Raw genomic sequence first — 17,204 nt, 5'->3', positions numbered from 1 at the left:
ATGAGAAGACATATAAATATATAAATATATATATAAATATATATATATAAATATATATATATATATAAATAAATATAGAAATATATACGTATATGTATATATATATACATATATAAATATATATGTATATATATATATATATATGTACCGTTTGTCTAAGAATTTATTGCAGTGTATGCAATGACTTACAGAAAGGATGTGTTATGTGTCTGATTTGTTGTGTGTGCTTATTCTACGCGTGTGTATGTGCCAGTTTGGGTTAAGTGTGGAGTGGTCAAACCGCAGACTCACAGGATAGGTACCTAAGTGGAATCAGGGCTGTTAGATTTATGGCCATTTGTTCGGAGAGTGTTCATCCATTGGCTATTATGGAATGATTAGAGGAGAAGGTGAAGCTCCAAGTCCAGCAAAAATCAATACGGCTGTCGAGAACGATTCAGCCTCTCCTGCTCCGGGGAGTATTAGCACCAAACCTCTGTCTACTCGCACTTCTTCATTCGTCTCCAAGTGATCCACCCCACATCTAAGAGCAGCTTTGTCTGCTGTGTTCCTCACATGGAAGCAATGTGGCCTTCATTCTATTGAGTGACCAGCAAGGGTATGACCAAAAATGCCATGACTGCATTGCTTTTGGACTACAGTGATCCCTCGCTATTTTGCGGTCCGTCTCAGTGCATCGCAGGTTTTTAAGAATTTCAAATATTGGGGATATTTCGGTGCATCGCAGCTTTTTGCTTAGTGTGAATAAAGTGAAACAGTTAGAGGACCACTGACCTTGTAAAGTTTGAGGCTAGCCTCATGTCGGGAATTGACTGTGTGCATCCTCAACTTCTCCAAGCTGTTGGTGTAGTAGTCGCAAGCGTTGCACTTCAGGTGTACCGGGTTGCCAATGGCCACGCATTTCAGTCGCCATTCGTTGCCTTTGCCTCCCTCCTTAATATGGGCCACAAGCTGGTACTTTTGAACGTGCTTGTCCGTCTTGCAGTGGAGCTGGAAATTGGCCTTGAGTTGAGTGGTGTAGTGGCACAACTTGCACTGATGAGAGTCGCCCACCACGGCACGCCACTCCTCTTCGGGCAGGCTGCGCTCAGCCCCCATGTGGATGCCGAGGACATCCAGGTTGTCGGTGGTGAAGCGGTTGCACACAGCGCACTGGAAGAGCTTGAGCGAAGGGTCGCTAGTTTGTGATAGACTTTCTCCCAAGGTCATTAGCTCCTCTGACACCAACTGGCCACTGCCCAGGCGCATATCCATCGGGATGTCCCCACCTACTTGGATGTGTAGAAACAGACAGACAAGGAGAAAATAAGAGAAGTGGAAAATGAAGACAGTTTGAAAATTCATCATGAAACTTAACATATTTCAAGTTTAAGAAATTTTAATTTAGCTCAAAGACCAAATTGTGTCTCAATAACAAGCGCTCATTTATTGCCGATGTAAACGTTCCTATTTTCGGTTGTACAGTGGAATAATATTGTAAATGGGTCTGTTCCCATGCATCCTTTCCTAGGTGCAACTTTTGAGCTCACCTCATTATTTACACTGCGCATTATTGGACTGTAAAATGAACATTGACATGAATGCACGCTGGTGTTGTTAAAAAATAAACACATACAATTCTAAAATTCAAGCAGTCTTTAGTAAAGAACATAAATATTTAAGCAATTTATTCATTCATGCACAGGAAAAGAAATTCTGGGAAATAGACCAAAGTCAAAAAGGTATCTCATAGAGCCTCCCCCCCCCAAACCAGGCTCACATCCCGACTCCCCTTTTTGTTGTTTGTTTAAAGCTATGTTTCCCAAATCAATGCTCTGGTAAGCAGATGTGTAATTGTTTTCCCAAACTAATGTCAGCCCTTCCTCTTTTCAGCTCTCTCACGCACCATCACCTTGTTCGACATCATTTAAGTGCTGGGAATAATCATTCTCGGGCAGGGAGTGGATGAAGTTACATCTCTCACCAAACCCTAACTGTACGTCTTATACCATACAATCGTATGATTATTTTTGTGCGTTATGTGTTGGGGGGGGTGCAGGGATGACATAACTGACATTTACGAACCTTTTGTGTGTCATCCTTGCCTCCCTAGTAACATGCTTATTAGAACTCACCTCACAGGAAAATGAACCAGATGGTGGAGAGGGAAAAACATTAGTCACAGCAATCAATTCCTGTTTGTGTCTTTGAATTGGCAACAGTTGCAGACAAGTCTGCACAAACTGTGGGGTTGTAACGGGAACGGCAAACATGCTGCTGTGGTGGTTAATTGCCCATGCTGAGCCCTCTAACCTTCCTTCTTTGGCCATGATAAAATATGTACATAACTACACTAGCTGGTGAATAAATAAAAAAATGGGGGGAAAAAATTGAAACTTAAATTGTCAGCTTCAGCAGCATTTTGGGAATAATGATATAAAAAGGCTGAAATGTGCTGTCTTTGGGGGGGAAGTAATGGAAAGTAAATTTTGCCCCAACTCGTTAACCTTGTGCTCACAGGAAAATTGGTTATCGCAAAGTAAATAAAATAATAAATAGAAATAAAATAATAAACAGGAATGCACAACAACAGACCCAACGTATTTGGGGGATTGAATTAGAAGCTCGAGATGCTTAAATAAAAAGAGCTGAAAAGCAATTGTACAAACATTTCTGCAAAATCCTTTTAAGGTATCAAAATGCAAACACAGCTTGAGCTATATTTAAGCGTAAATTTAGATTTTGATTAGGTGGTGAACTTTCAAGTGGAACAGAAAATGCCATTTGCTCCATATAGAGGTAAACCTAGATACTAATTGCATAAGGACTGTGGTGATTTAGCAGTGCAAGAGACATTTAATTAGAGAACAAACTCACCCAGTGCGGGGGTCAAGGCAGCCATGCTGGGATCTAAAGGAAAGCCCCCCATTAGGAACTGGGCCTCAGGTCCTGTTGGGTCTATCTTGAGGCCTGGCGGTAGGCTCATGTTCTGTGTCAGGTAATACTGGTAGAGCTCAGCCTCGGAGGGCGAGGGCATAGCTCCCAGCGCCAGTCGGCCGTGTTGCATTTGAGTCACGTTCTGCTGGAGGAGCATCATGTTGTGCATGTGCTTCTCGCTGGTCATGTGGATGCGGAGGTTCCGCGCCACGTTGGTTTCGTAGTCGCATACCTCACAGCGCCAAGTCGGTTTGCTCTTTGGCTTGGTCGGTGAGGGGGCACCGCACGGTCCACTTACATGGGCGGAGGACTGTGTGGGGTGGTGGTGGGCCGGATGGTGGCTACTGGCCTGGGTCACAGAGGGCACGGCCACCACGCCTCCTGGGCCATGTCCAAACACCTGTTCCTGCGCTGATCCGATTGAGCCTCCGTTCTGCAGTGTCTGCATGTTGTTTAGGTGTTTATCTGACTGCATGTGGATGCTTAGGTTCCCCTTAGTGGTTGTTGAGTAGTTACATACCTGGAGAACATAGGCAAACCAATCACATATGAATCAATACAAGCAAATACAATAGTGCCTTGAGATGTGGATTTTGTTTATTCCAAGACCATGACTTTAACTCAAAACATTTGTATCTCAAATCATATTTATCTATAGAAATGAATGGAAATGCCCTTGATGCATTCCAGCCTCCCCTCAAAACAACAAAACCTGGTGTAATGTGTATAATAATGAGGACAAATATTAATTCATAATACTATACTTTATGAAAACATACAGTAATTATGTATATGAATAAAGGGAACATAAGGTTGTTACACTGCATTATTTGAACGGCAGTCCCTAAAGCACCTTGAAGCCTCTTTTTTGATGAAACAATTATTCACCCTTTGTCAAGCTGCTGTCTAATGTGAAGCAAGCTGAGCTTCCTGCCATCATAGAGCACAGGAAAAAAAATATGAGTTGGTCACTTGAATTTCCACTGCACAAAGAACTCTGAACTGCACCGCCTGAGGACAACGAAATGGCTAATACGCCCCCAGCCCCGGACCTTTTACCATCTCCTTAAAAAGTTGAATATGTTACATACCTCACATCTGAAAGGTTTGTATCCACATGTATAGCTTTCTCCACGCGCCAGACGAGGATGACTTTGACCGCTGCTGCAGAACACACAAGAGCCTCCAGAATCTGGGTGCTTTTCTTTCATATGAGCCTCCAAAGTCTGTTGATATTTGTAATGCCAGTTGCATTTGGGACACTTGAGTGTCTTGCATGAGTTACGCGAATGCATCATGGTCATGTGACCACCCAAAGAGCGCGAGGAACCTAGAACGGTGTCACATTTAGGGCATTCCACCCCACTTCCTCCACTGCCACCGGGCCCATGGTTTTGTGAACAGTCATTCACCCCTGTTATGTCACAGGAACCGCTGGGTTGGGGGTGAATGTGGCCATGCAATGATGAATGCAGGTGATGATGATGGTGGTGCATGTGGTGTTGCTGCAGAAGGGATCCATTTTCCTCCTCTTCCTCAGCCGGGCAATCATTTGGTTCTGGAGCTGTGGCACTATCTCGATTGGCACTTTCATCAGCAGCAGCGTTGGAGGATAGAGGTGAGGAAGAAGTGCCAGCAGTGTCCTCCTCACTCTTTCTGACATTGGCTGCTGCCATTGCCATGGGAACGGTAGTTCCCTGGCAGTTAAAGCTCAGAGGGAGCTCTGAGGTTCTCCCCCCACCTTCTGTAGCGGAAACCTCCTCCTTGACAGAGGAAGAAGTGGAAGCAGGGGATTTACTGTTTCGCGTGTAACTGACCGCAGGGGTGCAGGCAGAAGGCTGGAGAGTGCTACTAGGCATTAATAAAGGAGATTTGGAAATGCTTTGGTTTGAGATAGCTGGTTCCCCTGCATCACCTCCACCACTGCTACTATTAACACCACTGGTCACCACAGTGCCTTCTGCCTCCACCTCATCTTCTTCCCCTAATAACGGTTCCCCTTCCTCTTCTTCTGAACCCCCCACCTGGCTAGCGAGGTGTGTCGTACTGCCAAGGCCCTCGCTGGCCCCATCGTTTCCCTTGTAAGCCAACTCGTTCCCGGTAGGCTCCTCTGTTCTCCCCCCATGTAAAGACGGGGCACTGGAGTCTTTGGCAGAGCCTGGGGTTGAGGGAAGAGTGGGTGCTTTGGGAGTGCCCAGCCTTCCAAGAGACAAGACAGAGCTTAGCGGGGTTTGCTGCGTCTGCTGCTGCTGCTGGAGGCTAGAGTCAGAGTCTTTGTTCAGGAGGGTCTCGCTGCCTCCACTGCTGCTTCCAGCCTCCAAATGGACACCACTAAACGTGCCATAAAAGCTCTGGCCAGAGTTCATAGGAAGCAGGGGAGGTGGCACAGGAGTGCCCTTAGTTTTTGGTTCCAGGAAGCTGATGAGGGGCTCTTTGTCTTTTCCAATCCCCTGGATGATAGCAGATGCATGGTTGTCCCCTAATAGACGGCGTTCATCCTCACACAGCGTCATGCGGTGGTCATGGACAGCATGGGTGGCAAAGGAACGCGCGTAACCAAAGGACAGCTTGCAGAGAAAACACATGAGAATAGGCTTACCCTTGCCATACAGGGCCAAACCATCAAATTTGGAGAAATCCACATTGTTAGGAACATCTTTGGATACACAGGACTTCTTGGCAGACCCATCGCTGTTAAGGTAATCCTTGTTACTTTTGTGCCGCACATCAAAGACACGAAAACTGTGCAGGACAGGACTGAGGCCTGCCATGGATGAGGTATTGGAGAAACCTTGGTCTGAATTGCCAAACCACTTCCCAAAGGACGAGGCTATGTGAAACGTGTTGATGATCTGAGGGTAGACCGAGGATGACGTCCCGGCCGGTTCCCCGGGTTTTCCCCCACTAGCGAGAGAGTTTGTGGGAAGCAGGCTGGGAACCATGCTCCCACCGCTTTGGATGAGCTGACTGAGGCTCTCAACGATGTAGGCGGAGCCATCGGGTTGGTAGACGATCTCTCCAGCCAAGTTCTCCACATCACTACTCTCCTCTTCCTCTTCCTCCTCTCCTTCTTCACTTCCACTCTCAGGCCCACCTCGCCCTTGTGCGGGCTGATGACGCAGAAGAGTGGGCATGCCCCCTGCGCCTTGAGCCATCACTACCCCGGGAAAGGGTTGAAGACTTGGGAAACAGCTGTCGATTTCCATTTCGTCCAAATCCTCCGATTCTTCCTCTTCTCCACAGCTCAATCTGTCCCGCTCCTCTCCCTCTCGGCCCTCTCTCTTGGAATGCAGCTGACCAGTGGCAGGGCTATCCCGGTGAGCCTGGCTGGATGTTTGTTTTGGCTGGGACTGCAGAGACTGCAGTTCCCTCACCTCGTCATGAAGAGCACAAGGGTTTTCGGATTGAGAAGGATAAGGGGCAGAAAAGGACAACGGGTCCAGGGAAGCGGCCTGGTTGGCGCAAGGAAGCTGCAAGCTAGGGTGATCGTTCCAGGGCTGTGGAGGTTGCTGCTGCTGCTGCTGCTGCTGCTGCCGCTGCTGCTGCTGCTGCTGCTGGGAGGAGCTGAGCCCATCGTCTGTCCCAGAAAACACGGGAGACTCACAGCTGTCCATGCTGATGCCTACATGAGGCGTTCATCGCATCCAGGCCTGAGGACACACACAAAAGACAAATTTGCGTTACATGCAAAGGAGCAAGAGCCAGTGAAACCCATATAAACCATATAATGTACTATTTACTCTCTAGAAGTATTCTAGAAAATGACTGTAAAAAATGTCAGTGCTCATTACACAAAGTTATCCACTGAAACAATAGAATGATTCATCTTCCTGCCATACCAGGAAGGTAGCATCTTTTATCTTCATCTTCTGAACAACATTCTTAATCTTATATGCTGCAAAATCCTACATCTATTTTTAATTAACTTGCAGTCAAAAAAAGGAGAAACAGCAAAGTGTAATGGATCAAATAGATGTCAGATATCAGCACTTTGAACATTTACATAACCTGCAGAAAAAGTGAAAACTGCGGCTAAAATTAAAATTCGTAACCCTATCACCATTTACACTTCAAAATGGAAATTTTGAAACACGTATTAACTGCAGCAATCAAAGAATTTTCTATCCGCCAAAAATTTAGACTTGACTGCGGCTGTGTTATGATCTTGCCTCTCACAGTTCAACCTCCTGGCTCAACAATACAACCATCCCCCATCCTTGAACAAATAAATGGTAGCTGAGCTTTTGGGATCTGGCTATGCCCTGAGCACCACAGAGGCCCAACACTGCCTTCAATGTAGAGCACAGAATAGATAAAATGATAACGCTCCATACTGCTGAGCTAATACTTTTTATTAAAGGATGCAGCTAGCATTGATTAAAGGGGGCAATCGGGCTAAAACCAATAACTCTGTGCTGCCCTTTAACCCCCCTGTGCTGCATATTACATGAGCAAAGTTTCCCAGCACCAGGCCTGCCGTCATCCCCCGGCTGATTAGCACATTCATTGCTTGCACTTGATTTATTTACTTATTTACTTATGGATGCAAATTTTAGCAGTGGAGTCTACCCCCACACCCAAGCAGTGAGGGAGAGGAGAGATTGATAATGTCTGTCTCACTTTTCATGAATGTCTGATGAGCCTCTCACCCACACAACATACCTGAAACCTCTCAGACATTCATACAAAAGATATCCACGTTCAGCAATAACACTGAATATTGTGAGGGCAAAGGCATAAGATGGAATTCATGGAAGGAATAACAAAGAAATGCAGTAAGTGCACAGAACACTTTCAATAATGATGAAGCGAGTGAAGCCAAAAATTGATATTATTTGTATGGTTCGGTTCATTATTATTTTGTTTACACTCGACACAAGTTCACAACCGTGGCCCCTGAATTGAATAAAAACACACTGTCAGGCTTTTCAGCCCAACTTGCTTAATGTGGCAAAATATGATTTTTGGGATATCGGCCTTATTGAATGTGGGAACTACTTGTGGGCATTTATTATCCACTGGATTAATAAGCAGTTATGGGCTTCACACGCAGTCAAATTAATGGGAAAAGGGAATTGAGAGGAACGCTGCAAAAATTCTACATGTCTAGTAGACAGTAACGCTTTGTGAAATTATGCATTCATGAATTAAATGATCAGAATAATTTAACTACTTTGTAATGCATGTATTGCCACCTAAAGGACTGAACGAAATATCATCCACAAGATGCGCCGCTATTTCCCGATCAATTTCTGCAATAACGATAATCGCATAATAATGCTTTAAACAAATGACTGCTCAAATCAACACCAGATTGTCAGTGCGTCACTTGTCACAAGTGTGTCAATGGGAACGTAGCTATTGACCTCCAAGGGTTCCCTGATGAGTTGGAATTAAGTGGTAATCGTTGTTGTATTTACAGTATACAGTATAGCCATCATTCCTGCTCCAGTATAAACTATTTGACGCAATCAGAAGTGTACAGGGTGGCACTTTTTCAGTGCTACACCACTATGGTTGCATCCGCTGCTTACAGAAAACAGAATTGGCCTTTAAAATCAAGATGGTGTAATTCAATAAAGCGCAGTGGTTACTGATGAGCTATGGGATTGTCTGGAGACAGTAAGTCGCAGATGGGCTCGATGATATAATGCTTGTCTCTGAGACTGTGCCTGGCTCAGTGACACCTGTTTAAGGGAGGGAAAAGCTTTAATCTCTAGGAGGCACCAAACAAGTCCAAGACACAGACAAAGCGACTCGGTCCGACAAGACAAGAAGTGGAGGAGGCCGGTGTCTGCGTGTGCTAAGTGTGTTCAACTAAAAAGTGACTAAAACTCTTGAATCTTTATCGTGGCTTTATATAATGGTTTACACTGTGATATTTACACAAGAAATTTCCTTTGAATGTAAGCTGAAAATGATGTCAACATTGCTTCTGTACTCATGCTGAACCGTACAGAACCCAAACAAACTTCAACTCACAATGAGAGATAATGGGAAGGAAGAAAAAGCTGAATTCCTTGGCCGATATCAGGGTCTGTTTCACTGCGGAATCTTGTTTCCACCTGCCTTCAAAGCTTTATGTAAACCCCCCCTAAAAAGTCATACTTCACTTCTTTCCAATATGCTAACAAACGAGATAGAGGGAAGCTTGAGAATAGGTCATTTGACAAGAATAGAAAACAACGTTTAGTTATGAGTAGGTGAGTGTTTTCTGGACAAATGAGGATGAAATGTCCAAGGATGGAGATGATAATGCTGCCAGATGACGCTTCAGAAGGAGTAGCCATTTGTTCAGAATAGGCTGTTTCTCCAAGGGGGTCCTTGCATGGGTTGCTTTCGACCTGTTCCCAAATGTGTGCTCTCAAGTGCTAAGTTACGGCTTTGCATCAGAGTATCGAGAGCAACAGAAGTGAACGTCAACTAGAAATGCTGATACATGTACATCTGCACATTTTGAGCGAGACCGAGACGCCCAGGAAACCCACCGCCTTGTCGGGAGCCCCTTTGCGCTCAGGCACCGTTGCAGGTTGCAGGGGAATTTCTCATGCGGTACACGTTTGTGGCTGCGCTCAACTGAAGAGAGAAAGGAACGAATCAGTTCCTCAGAAGTGATTGCATTCAGTACATTCACTCAAAAGATTTGTTCGTTTGAATGAGTCGTTTGCCAACAGCAATACGAGTGAAACTGTCTATCAAAAAGAAAATGAAATATTCTTTGCGCAGTTACACAGTAGAATCTGGGGACATCTTTATATTTTCAGTGTGCAAGCACACCTGCGCACCACTTCCAAAAAGTGCTCCGCTGTTTAAACCTGAAATTGTTGAAATGATTGTGTCACAGGCTACATGACAGTAAAATGTGTAGCAAGCCCAACCGAAAAACATGCAGTGGGATGTTCACGTTACAGTAATGACCGGATTTTCTAAACATTTTTATACTTGAGTGAAAATTGTGCTATGTAAGGTAAACATTGGTTTTGTGTTTCTGAAAAATATTCGATTAAAAGACAACAATCGTCACAATTGCAAGACATAATTGCATCATCAAGTATCTGTACTTGGAATTGGTTAGTGCTCCAATCACATAGTCTGGAAAAAATAAATGGCAACGGTGCACTCGCAACAATGGTAAAAGAGCATTTTTGTCCCTGTTTAATGCTGTGTCTGGTCTCTGAGCCTTCAGTGAGCTTGGCCAGCCACCGCAGGGTAAAGGGCGCTTATTGGAAAATCAATGGCGTGAACGCTAAGCAAGTTACAGGAAGATGTGGGAAGGAAGGGTTCTTATTGATAAAGCAGGGGAAGGCCTTTGATGTTGCACTAGGGACATGCTCATTGATGGGGGGTACCGTTGTACTCCTAAGGCAAATCGGAGCTGGGCTTTATCTGCTAAGTTAGTTCCAATGAATGGCTTATAAAAACATCAGTGTGTTGTACGATTTAACATGAGTCAAAAGGTCACACTTCACATAGCTTACTCCTTTGTGGAATTGTGCCTCTTTCTGTTTGGGACATTTTACCCTTTCAATCACGATACTCTATATCAATTACACCAAGGGCCTTCTATATTTCTTATGCTAAAGAAAAAATGATTACACACTTATGTTAGCACATATTTTGCACATTATGCAACAATGCACATTTCCTTATTATACACAGCGGGCACTTTAAGGTACTCCTCCACATTTAATAAGATCCAGTACAGATCGCATAGGTGTTTGTTTTAGTGGGCTCCACCTCATGTAACTAAATTTCAGCAGTTCACAAATAAGAAATGATGGGTCTAAAGCCCCTTTTTGTCATTAGTATCTAAGTCATAATTTCTTGGCGGTACTTTGATTATTTGTACCCAAAGTACTTCACAAATGTGTACTTACTGCTGTGGTCAGTGATTGAACTGTAATTGAAGTAACAGCAGGCAGTGTTTATAAACCTATACAAGTTACGCAGTCTCACTGCTCCGGTTGGTTTCATTGTATAGATTTACCCCTGCGAACGTGTCAATTAACCGCACGCAGATACAGAACAGCATTGTTGTTTATTGCAGCTGTAATTATTTGCTCAACCATTTTGCTCATGCAGGCATAAAGGTACTTCAGTATTGTTCAGACTGCAGGAGGCAAAAAGTCACCTCAGGTCGATGGCACTCAGCCTGTAAACAGGGCTTCCCGTAAAATCAATGATCTTCAGTAGGAGATATCAGTGTGGGGGAACAGAAATAGCCGTGGTGGTGTTGAGTCTGAGGGAAGAACAGCGCTGGGTGTTTACAAGAGAGTGCAGGGAGGGGGTCGTGGGAGGGGGAGCTCACTGGCACCTCAGAGTATTTTGAAGAGATAGCTGAAGTGAGATCGAGGGAGCTTCCGTCAAGCTCTGGATGTACAGAAGACAGCTCAGGTTGCCATGGCGACTTCAAATCCCATATTTAATCCCTCTGATGTACATCGGTTTTTTTTTTGTGATTCATCCGCTACAGAAAGTGTGATTAAAACAGAATCATATGAAATTCTATGTAGTATTTCCTATAGAATTTTTTTTTCCGGACGTTCAAAAGTTTTAACAGAAAATATATATTTTTTATTTGATAGAGAATAAATAAATTTTTATAGAAAACAGTAATAGCAAACAAAATACTACACAGAGTGAGGAAGACCCATTTTTGTATTTTGCTATGATGTCTTTCTTAAATTGTATCGTAGGTTGTTACCGCCTTTATCAAATGGCTGGCACCAGGAGGTGTATGTATTTTTTGAAATGTACGACCAACCGTATTTAACAATAGATAAAGGCAGCAACCCTTTCAATCTGCTCGGCAACATTCGGTTAAGTTGGAGTAACATCTGTGCAAGACATTCTGTCAAAATTCAGGCCTTCAGAATAAAAAAACATCAATAAAATAACATTTTCACTACACCTTTTTGGGTGTTTAATTTAGAAGGCCAGAATTAATAGGATGTTTTCTGCTAATGTTGCCTGACTGAAAGCTTAAATTGTCATTTGTTCAATCTTTTTTACAGAATTTAAAATGTAATTTTTACAGTACGTAAGACGATGCTCACTAACGTAAAACTCAGGCCGGTTGAGTCACGAGGTAAATTGATTTCAATGAAACGACCTAATTAATGAATTAAATTATTAATATTTGGCCTTGGCAGAGGGCTGGGCTTTACTGCCAGCCGTCGTAGTTAATAAGGAATCATTTGCTGCATTCCTCATCACACTAAGTGTACCTAACATAAGACTCATTCCAATTCTTTTTTTTTTTTTTAAGTAATACAATGTTAGCTTTAAATGGCTGCATGATTGAGACCTGATCAGAAGGCAAAACAACTTCCAGCGACCTCAGAGTCATTTCTACTCGCGGCTGTTTCTCCGGTTTCTTTTGGTGCGATCAAAGCGGCGTGCTGGTGTAATTAGAAGTAGTTAATTAACTGTGGGTTAATTACTGGGTTCTACAGCGTGCGAGTTGGAGACTTGGCGGGTGGCAACGCAAAGGGAAGCGGCATACACACAGCAAGAAGCCCTACAATTAGCAACCAGCACAAAGGGGGGTTGCTTCACTCATATAATTTCATTCAATGAGGAGATAGTGAGAACAGCCGATGTGTAATATATTGGTTTTGCCAGCATTTACAGAGAATTCTTCAAATTGTTGCATGTTTTAACAATGAATGTGAAGGTCAGTCATCAACTGTATGCATCGTTTTGATGAGAAATTAGAAACAACGATACCATTGTGTACATATTTGAGAGAGAAAAGTGTTGTGACTTGAAAAAACAAACAAACAAACAAACAAAACCTATTAGATTAGTAACATACAGACATCACAAGTTGAGCCCAACAGATATGGATTGAAGGATTTGCTCCAGTCTAACGTGGAGCTTCTCATCAATTAGCATGCACTGCTGACTTTCCCATGGTTTGGAATGCACAAACTCTGGGAAGACACTCGCGACTTTGTACGCCGCTCTGCCACGCTGGCACTATTCCAGCCAAGCAACAAACATCTTGGGAGAATTGCTACAAAGTACAATATTCACCGAGACGGTGAGCAAAGTGAGCGAGAGGAAATGGGCAAATGCAAGAGGACTTGACAATGAGGGAAGAAAAGAGAGAGAAATCAGAGATGAAGAGGGAACATAGCTGATCATAGTGTGTGAGCCCCTGGTCTTTCATTTCTACTAATTATAAAATCTGCCCCTATTTATATCTGCTGGAAGCAAACATTCTCTCATGAGAGGAAATATGCTAAAAGCTTTAAAAGCTTCTGTTTGCACTCACTCAGTTTCATTTTCACCACAGAAACGGCATGACGGTGGCAGTGAGGGTGAACCCAAGGTCAACGAAGCATACATCAGCATGCGCTGAAAAACATCACCAAGGCGTGAGTAAAAATATGAAGTATGAAATTGCAAATGCATGAATGTGTCGAGTGCAACAGAAAAAGAGGAGTGGGTCCACATGCTCAAACATGCACACACCTTCAAGTGTCATGGTAGTTAAGGAAACCACAAACACAGTTGTTAAAATGATCAATACCCTTGAAATATTAAACCATAAGAAGCCACATTATTGATTAGGAGACCAATAATAAAATGGTTTACGTATGACTGTTGGTGGTGTTTAGGTAAATGTGCAAGATATCATCTCCCGGCAAGCAAAATGACAAGCACACACATTATGTTAAAAAATGAACACCAAGAACAACAAATTCATCCATTCTCTGAACCGCTCATCCTCGCAAGGGTTGTGGAAAAAAACAACAATCAAATAATTTTCACGTATTGTAGCCTACGGATCTCAAAGGTCTAAATGAAAATGGTTCAGCCTAGTGCAGACAGACACAAATAACACTGCTGTTATTAAAAATATTTATTAATCTACGACAAGCCTATCACATCTATATATAATAGAATATTTTTGATATGTCTTTGACAAGTTCATTCTCTAAATTAACATAGTCCATGGTCTGATTCTAAACTGTTTTATGGACTACCGCATACACGCAACAACTGCCTTGACTAAAAGTGTCCAAGCAAAATACCCTGGTTAAGGTCCTGCACAGGGCTCATGCCCTGAGAGACAGAAAGGGGGCACGGATAACATGTCTATAGTCCTACGCCTCTTTGTGTAACCTGGAAAACAAATACCTTGGTAATGACCCGGGCTTGCACCTGGTAAAACACTGTGTTCACTGGCACTTTGAATAAGACAAACAAAGAATTCTTAAGGGGACACCGTACATCCATTCTCAACACGGCTTATCCTGTTCAGGGTCGCAGAGGGTGCCGGAGCCTATCGCAGCTGACATCGGGCTACACGCCGAACTGGTCACTAGCCAGTTGCAGGGCACATGTCACGAGAACTCGCCGTTCCACAAGGCGACAATGCATTGATTAAAAGCATCTACTGTACGCTGGCGTGAAGGCAAGTTGCAAAAGAACACATGGGCGGCCATGTCAACAGTGTGAGCTATTGGCTCGCTCTTCACCTTCAGCGGTGTGATGATCCCATTTAGGAGGCATGTGAAGACCAAATGAGCAAAAAATGCAGTCTAATGTGGTTGGAAGCTGTCGAGGCCGAGGGTGAGAGCAGAGATGCGGAAAGTTGCACAGTGTTTAAGTGTGGAAAAGGCTCAATTACTATCTTTTTCGCTACGCACCGATACTGAGAGGTGGAGAAGACTCGTGCACAAATGTCAAACACACACAGTATGCACCAAGGATTACAGGTTGTCCTCGTGAAACCATTCAGTGGAAATTATTTCTTTTTAGGGGGAAAAAATGCATGAAAGCCATTGGTGAGCTGGTCGCTAATTCTAGAGTAGGATATTCTGGATAAATAATTAGAGGGCCTTTTTGATGACCTTGCACAGTCAAAACCTTTGCTCTCTCTGTGACATTTGCTAAAGTCATTAATGACAAAGAAAATGGTCAAATATGTTCACCGCAGGAGAAAAAAGGCAAGGCCGGTACTCAATTATTTTCTTTTTCGCAAGAGCTCTCATCATTATTGAGAGTTTAATGGACATGATGTTGAATGCATGGTTATTTTCATACCATAGCGAGATACATCTCCAGTTAGTACTTGCCACTTGAACACCGTGAAGCCTGTAATTAGCAGTATTACATTCATCAAATGCCGAATGCACTCATTCCTGCTCAAGAAAAATACACTTAGCATTTACGGTATGTAATACTCCATTACCAACTGCTCCAAGGCGGTAAATTTGCATGCATTTTACATGCTGGTGAGACGGAAAATCTTTACAGTGGCAAATTATGAACCATTGTGAGAAACTCTAACAAAAAGTTAAATAGATAGATAGTTAAACATGCAAACTGATGTTCCTCCTTGGTAGTGCAGTGATAACTGCGAGAGGAAATTTTACAGAAAATCTACAAAAGACAGCGCAGAGGGGTACTGCCGAACGATATCTGCATATGACTGTATGACGAAGAGCAAACGACATCCGTCCACAATGTTCTTAAAACCCTTGAGTGAACAAAACTACTATTTTGTCTTCAAATGAAAAGGAGGATAAATGGGACTTAAAGACAACAAGCCCGTTTGCCCGTTAGTCATTTTAAGTGTTCATGTGCACTAAATTTAAGTTCTATTCCTCGTCGGAGACCTCCGGGGAAACACTGCCACACGAGTACAACTGAAACCGTCTAAGCCAATTCTAAACGTGAAACGAAAACAATAAAGCCCCCTCCGATTTACGCTATGCAGGGGGGGACAATTTTTTGTCAGTGGTTTGTGTGGGTGTGTGTGTGTGTGTGTGTGTGGCAGAGAGAGAAAGAGAAAGGTCCTGGTGGCACACAACCCTGAACTGTGACAAATGGCAAAAAGGTCAGAGTGAAAGCAGCTGGACAGTTGAGCACAACACACAAATGTCAAAATGCAAATTCTCAGAAGGACTAAAGCAGTATTTTATCAAGGGAACAGAATGATAGGAATGAAACAACTGAAAGCATAAACTAATGTGATATTTTAAAAGTGTGTTAATAAATTCTTAATGCCCCCTCGCCACTCTGAATGATGTGGCAGCCTCAGTGGTGTGAAAGTATATTTGAGAAAGAGCAGCCCCCTCCTGTCCCTCATCTGCACAGACACATGCACACACTGCTGCCCTTGTTCATTTGCCTTAATGAAACGGCCACATGCCTCCTGTCATCCCAGTGCTGCATGCACACTCAAGCACCTGGTAGATATAAATCAGGATGACCGAGCTGTATTTGGGAAGTGAGGCATTAAGCATGACAGGGGCTGTCAAAGTTCAGATAGCAACAACCACGACATATAGCTAGAACCGCTGCGGAACAGACCCGAAAACCGAGGCCCGGACCCGACCAGAGCTCTTATCTGCTGCTGCATCTCAGACTCGGCGTGACACATCTGCCACATCTGGGCCCCAGCTGGGCAGCCCGCTGAGCGCATGGCTCGGCACAATTCGACTTGGCCGGGGGATCGCTTTAGCAAGCCCCCCAACGGCGCGCATCTTCCGGGCTAGACTTTCACATCCTCCAGGAAGACTTGACCCCGTGTTTGCGGCCATATATTTTTGGCTTTCTTATCTGTGAGCTGAATTTCAAAGTGGTGTGGATTCTAATTCCAAGTACGGGCGGGGGAGATAAAAGTCATTGAGTGTGTGTATTGTTTCAGCATAATATATGTATGTGTGTGGAATTTCAGTCATGTGAGTTCAGGGTCTGAGGGTCAAACTTTGCCAAGAGAGCCAACACATTCCTCAGAGGACAAGAACATATCTTAAGTGGCCGGGCAAGTGTTTGAAAAGACTTCACTGCATGTGTAAGTAATATCTATACTGCACTCTATATACTAAGTGTCACATCTCGCTGTGGCGCCTCTGCAGCCAACTATACACAACATAAACACGACTGAAACATGCCACTTATTCCATTTGGGGCTGACCTACACACATTGAATCTTAATTCTTCAGTTAATGAATGAATAAATATATTATGTCGTAAAATACAATGTGATTGAAGTCAAGTCGAAGTTGATTAATCGATGATGTCGTTGAGAGGAGCCAGATGAGGTGGCTCGGGCATCTCATCAGGATGCCTCTTTTACGCTTCCCTGGGGAGGTGTTCCGGGCATGTCCCACCGCTAGGAGACCCCGTGGACAACCCAGGACGTGCTGGAGAGACTATGTCTCTCAGCTGGTTTGGGAACGTCTTGGGATCCCCCGGTATGAGCTGGATGAAGTGGCTGGGGAGAGGGAAGTCTGGGAGTCCCTCCTAAAGCTGCTGCCCCCGCGACC

General features: G+C 43.8%; 1 protein-coding gene across 6 annotated transcripts in view; it reads right to left on the bottom strand.

Annotated features, from left to right (window-relative positions):
• The window catches only part of zfhx3 (zinc finger homeobox 3), a 217,061-nt gene that overhangs the window by 77,970 nt on the left and 121,887 nt on the right, over positions 1 to 17,204 (bottom strand). For 4 of the 6 annotated variants that reach the window (XM_037247285.1, XM_037247283.1, XM_037247282.1 and 1 more), the window contains 3 exons: positions 4,008 to 6,566; positions 2,857 to 3,436; positions 775 to 1,271 (listed from right to left, as the gene is read on the bottom strand). In XM_037247285.1, coding sequence (XP_037103180.1) covers positions 775 to 1,271; positions 2,857 to 3,436; positions 4,008 to 6,530 — 3,600 coding nt within the window. In that variant the 5' untranslated portion in view covers positions 6,531 to 6,566. Of the gene's footprint in view, positions 1 to 774; positions 1,272 to 2,856; positions 3,437 to 4,007; positions 6,567 to 13,195; positions 13,279 to 17,204 lie in introns of all 6 variants that reach the window. The other 2 variants (XM_037247284.1, XM_037247286.1) reach the window with 2 other exon arrangements.

The sequence above is a fragment of the Syngnathus acus genome, chromosome 3, assembly GCF_901709675.1.
Source record: "Syngnathus acus chromosome 3, fSynAcu1.2, whole genome shotgun sequence".
In the NCBI taxonomy this organism is placed as follows: domain Eukaryota; kingdom Metazoa; phylum Chordata; class Actinopteri; order Syngnathiformes; family Syngnathidae; genus Syngnathus; species Syngnathus acus.
The sequence above is the reverse complement of the archived record's forward strand: the minus strand, read 5'-3'. Positions and strand labels throughout refer to the sequence as shown.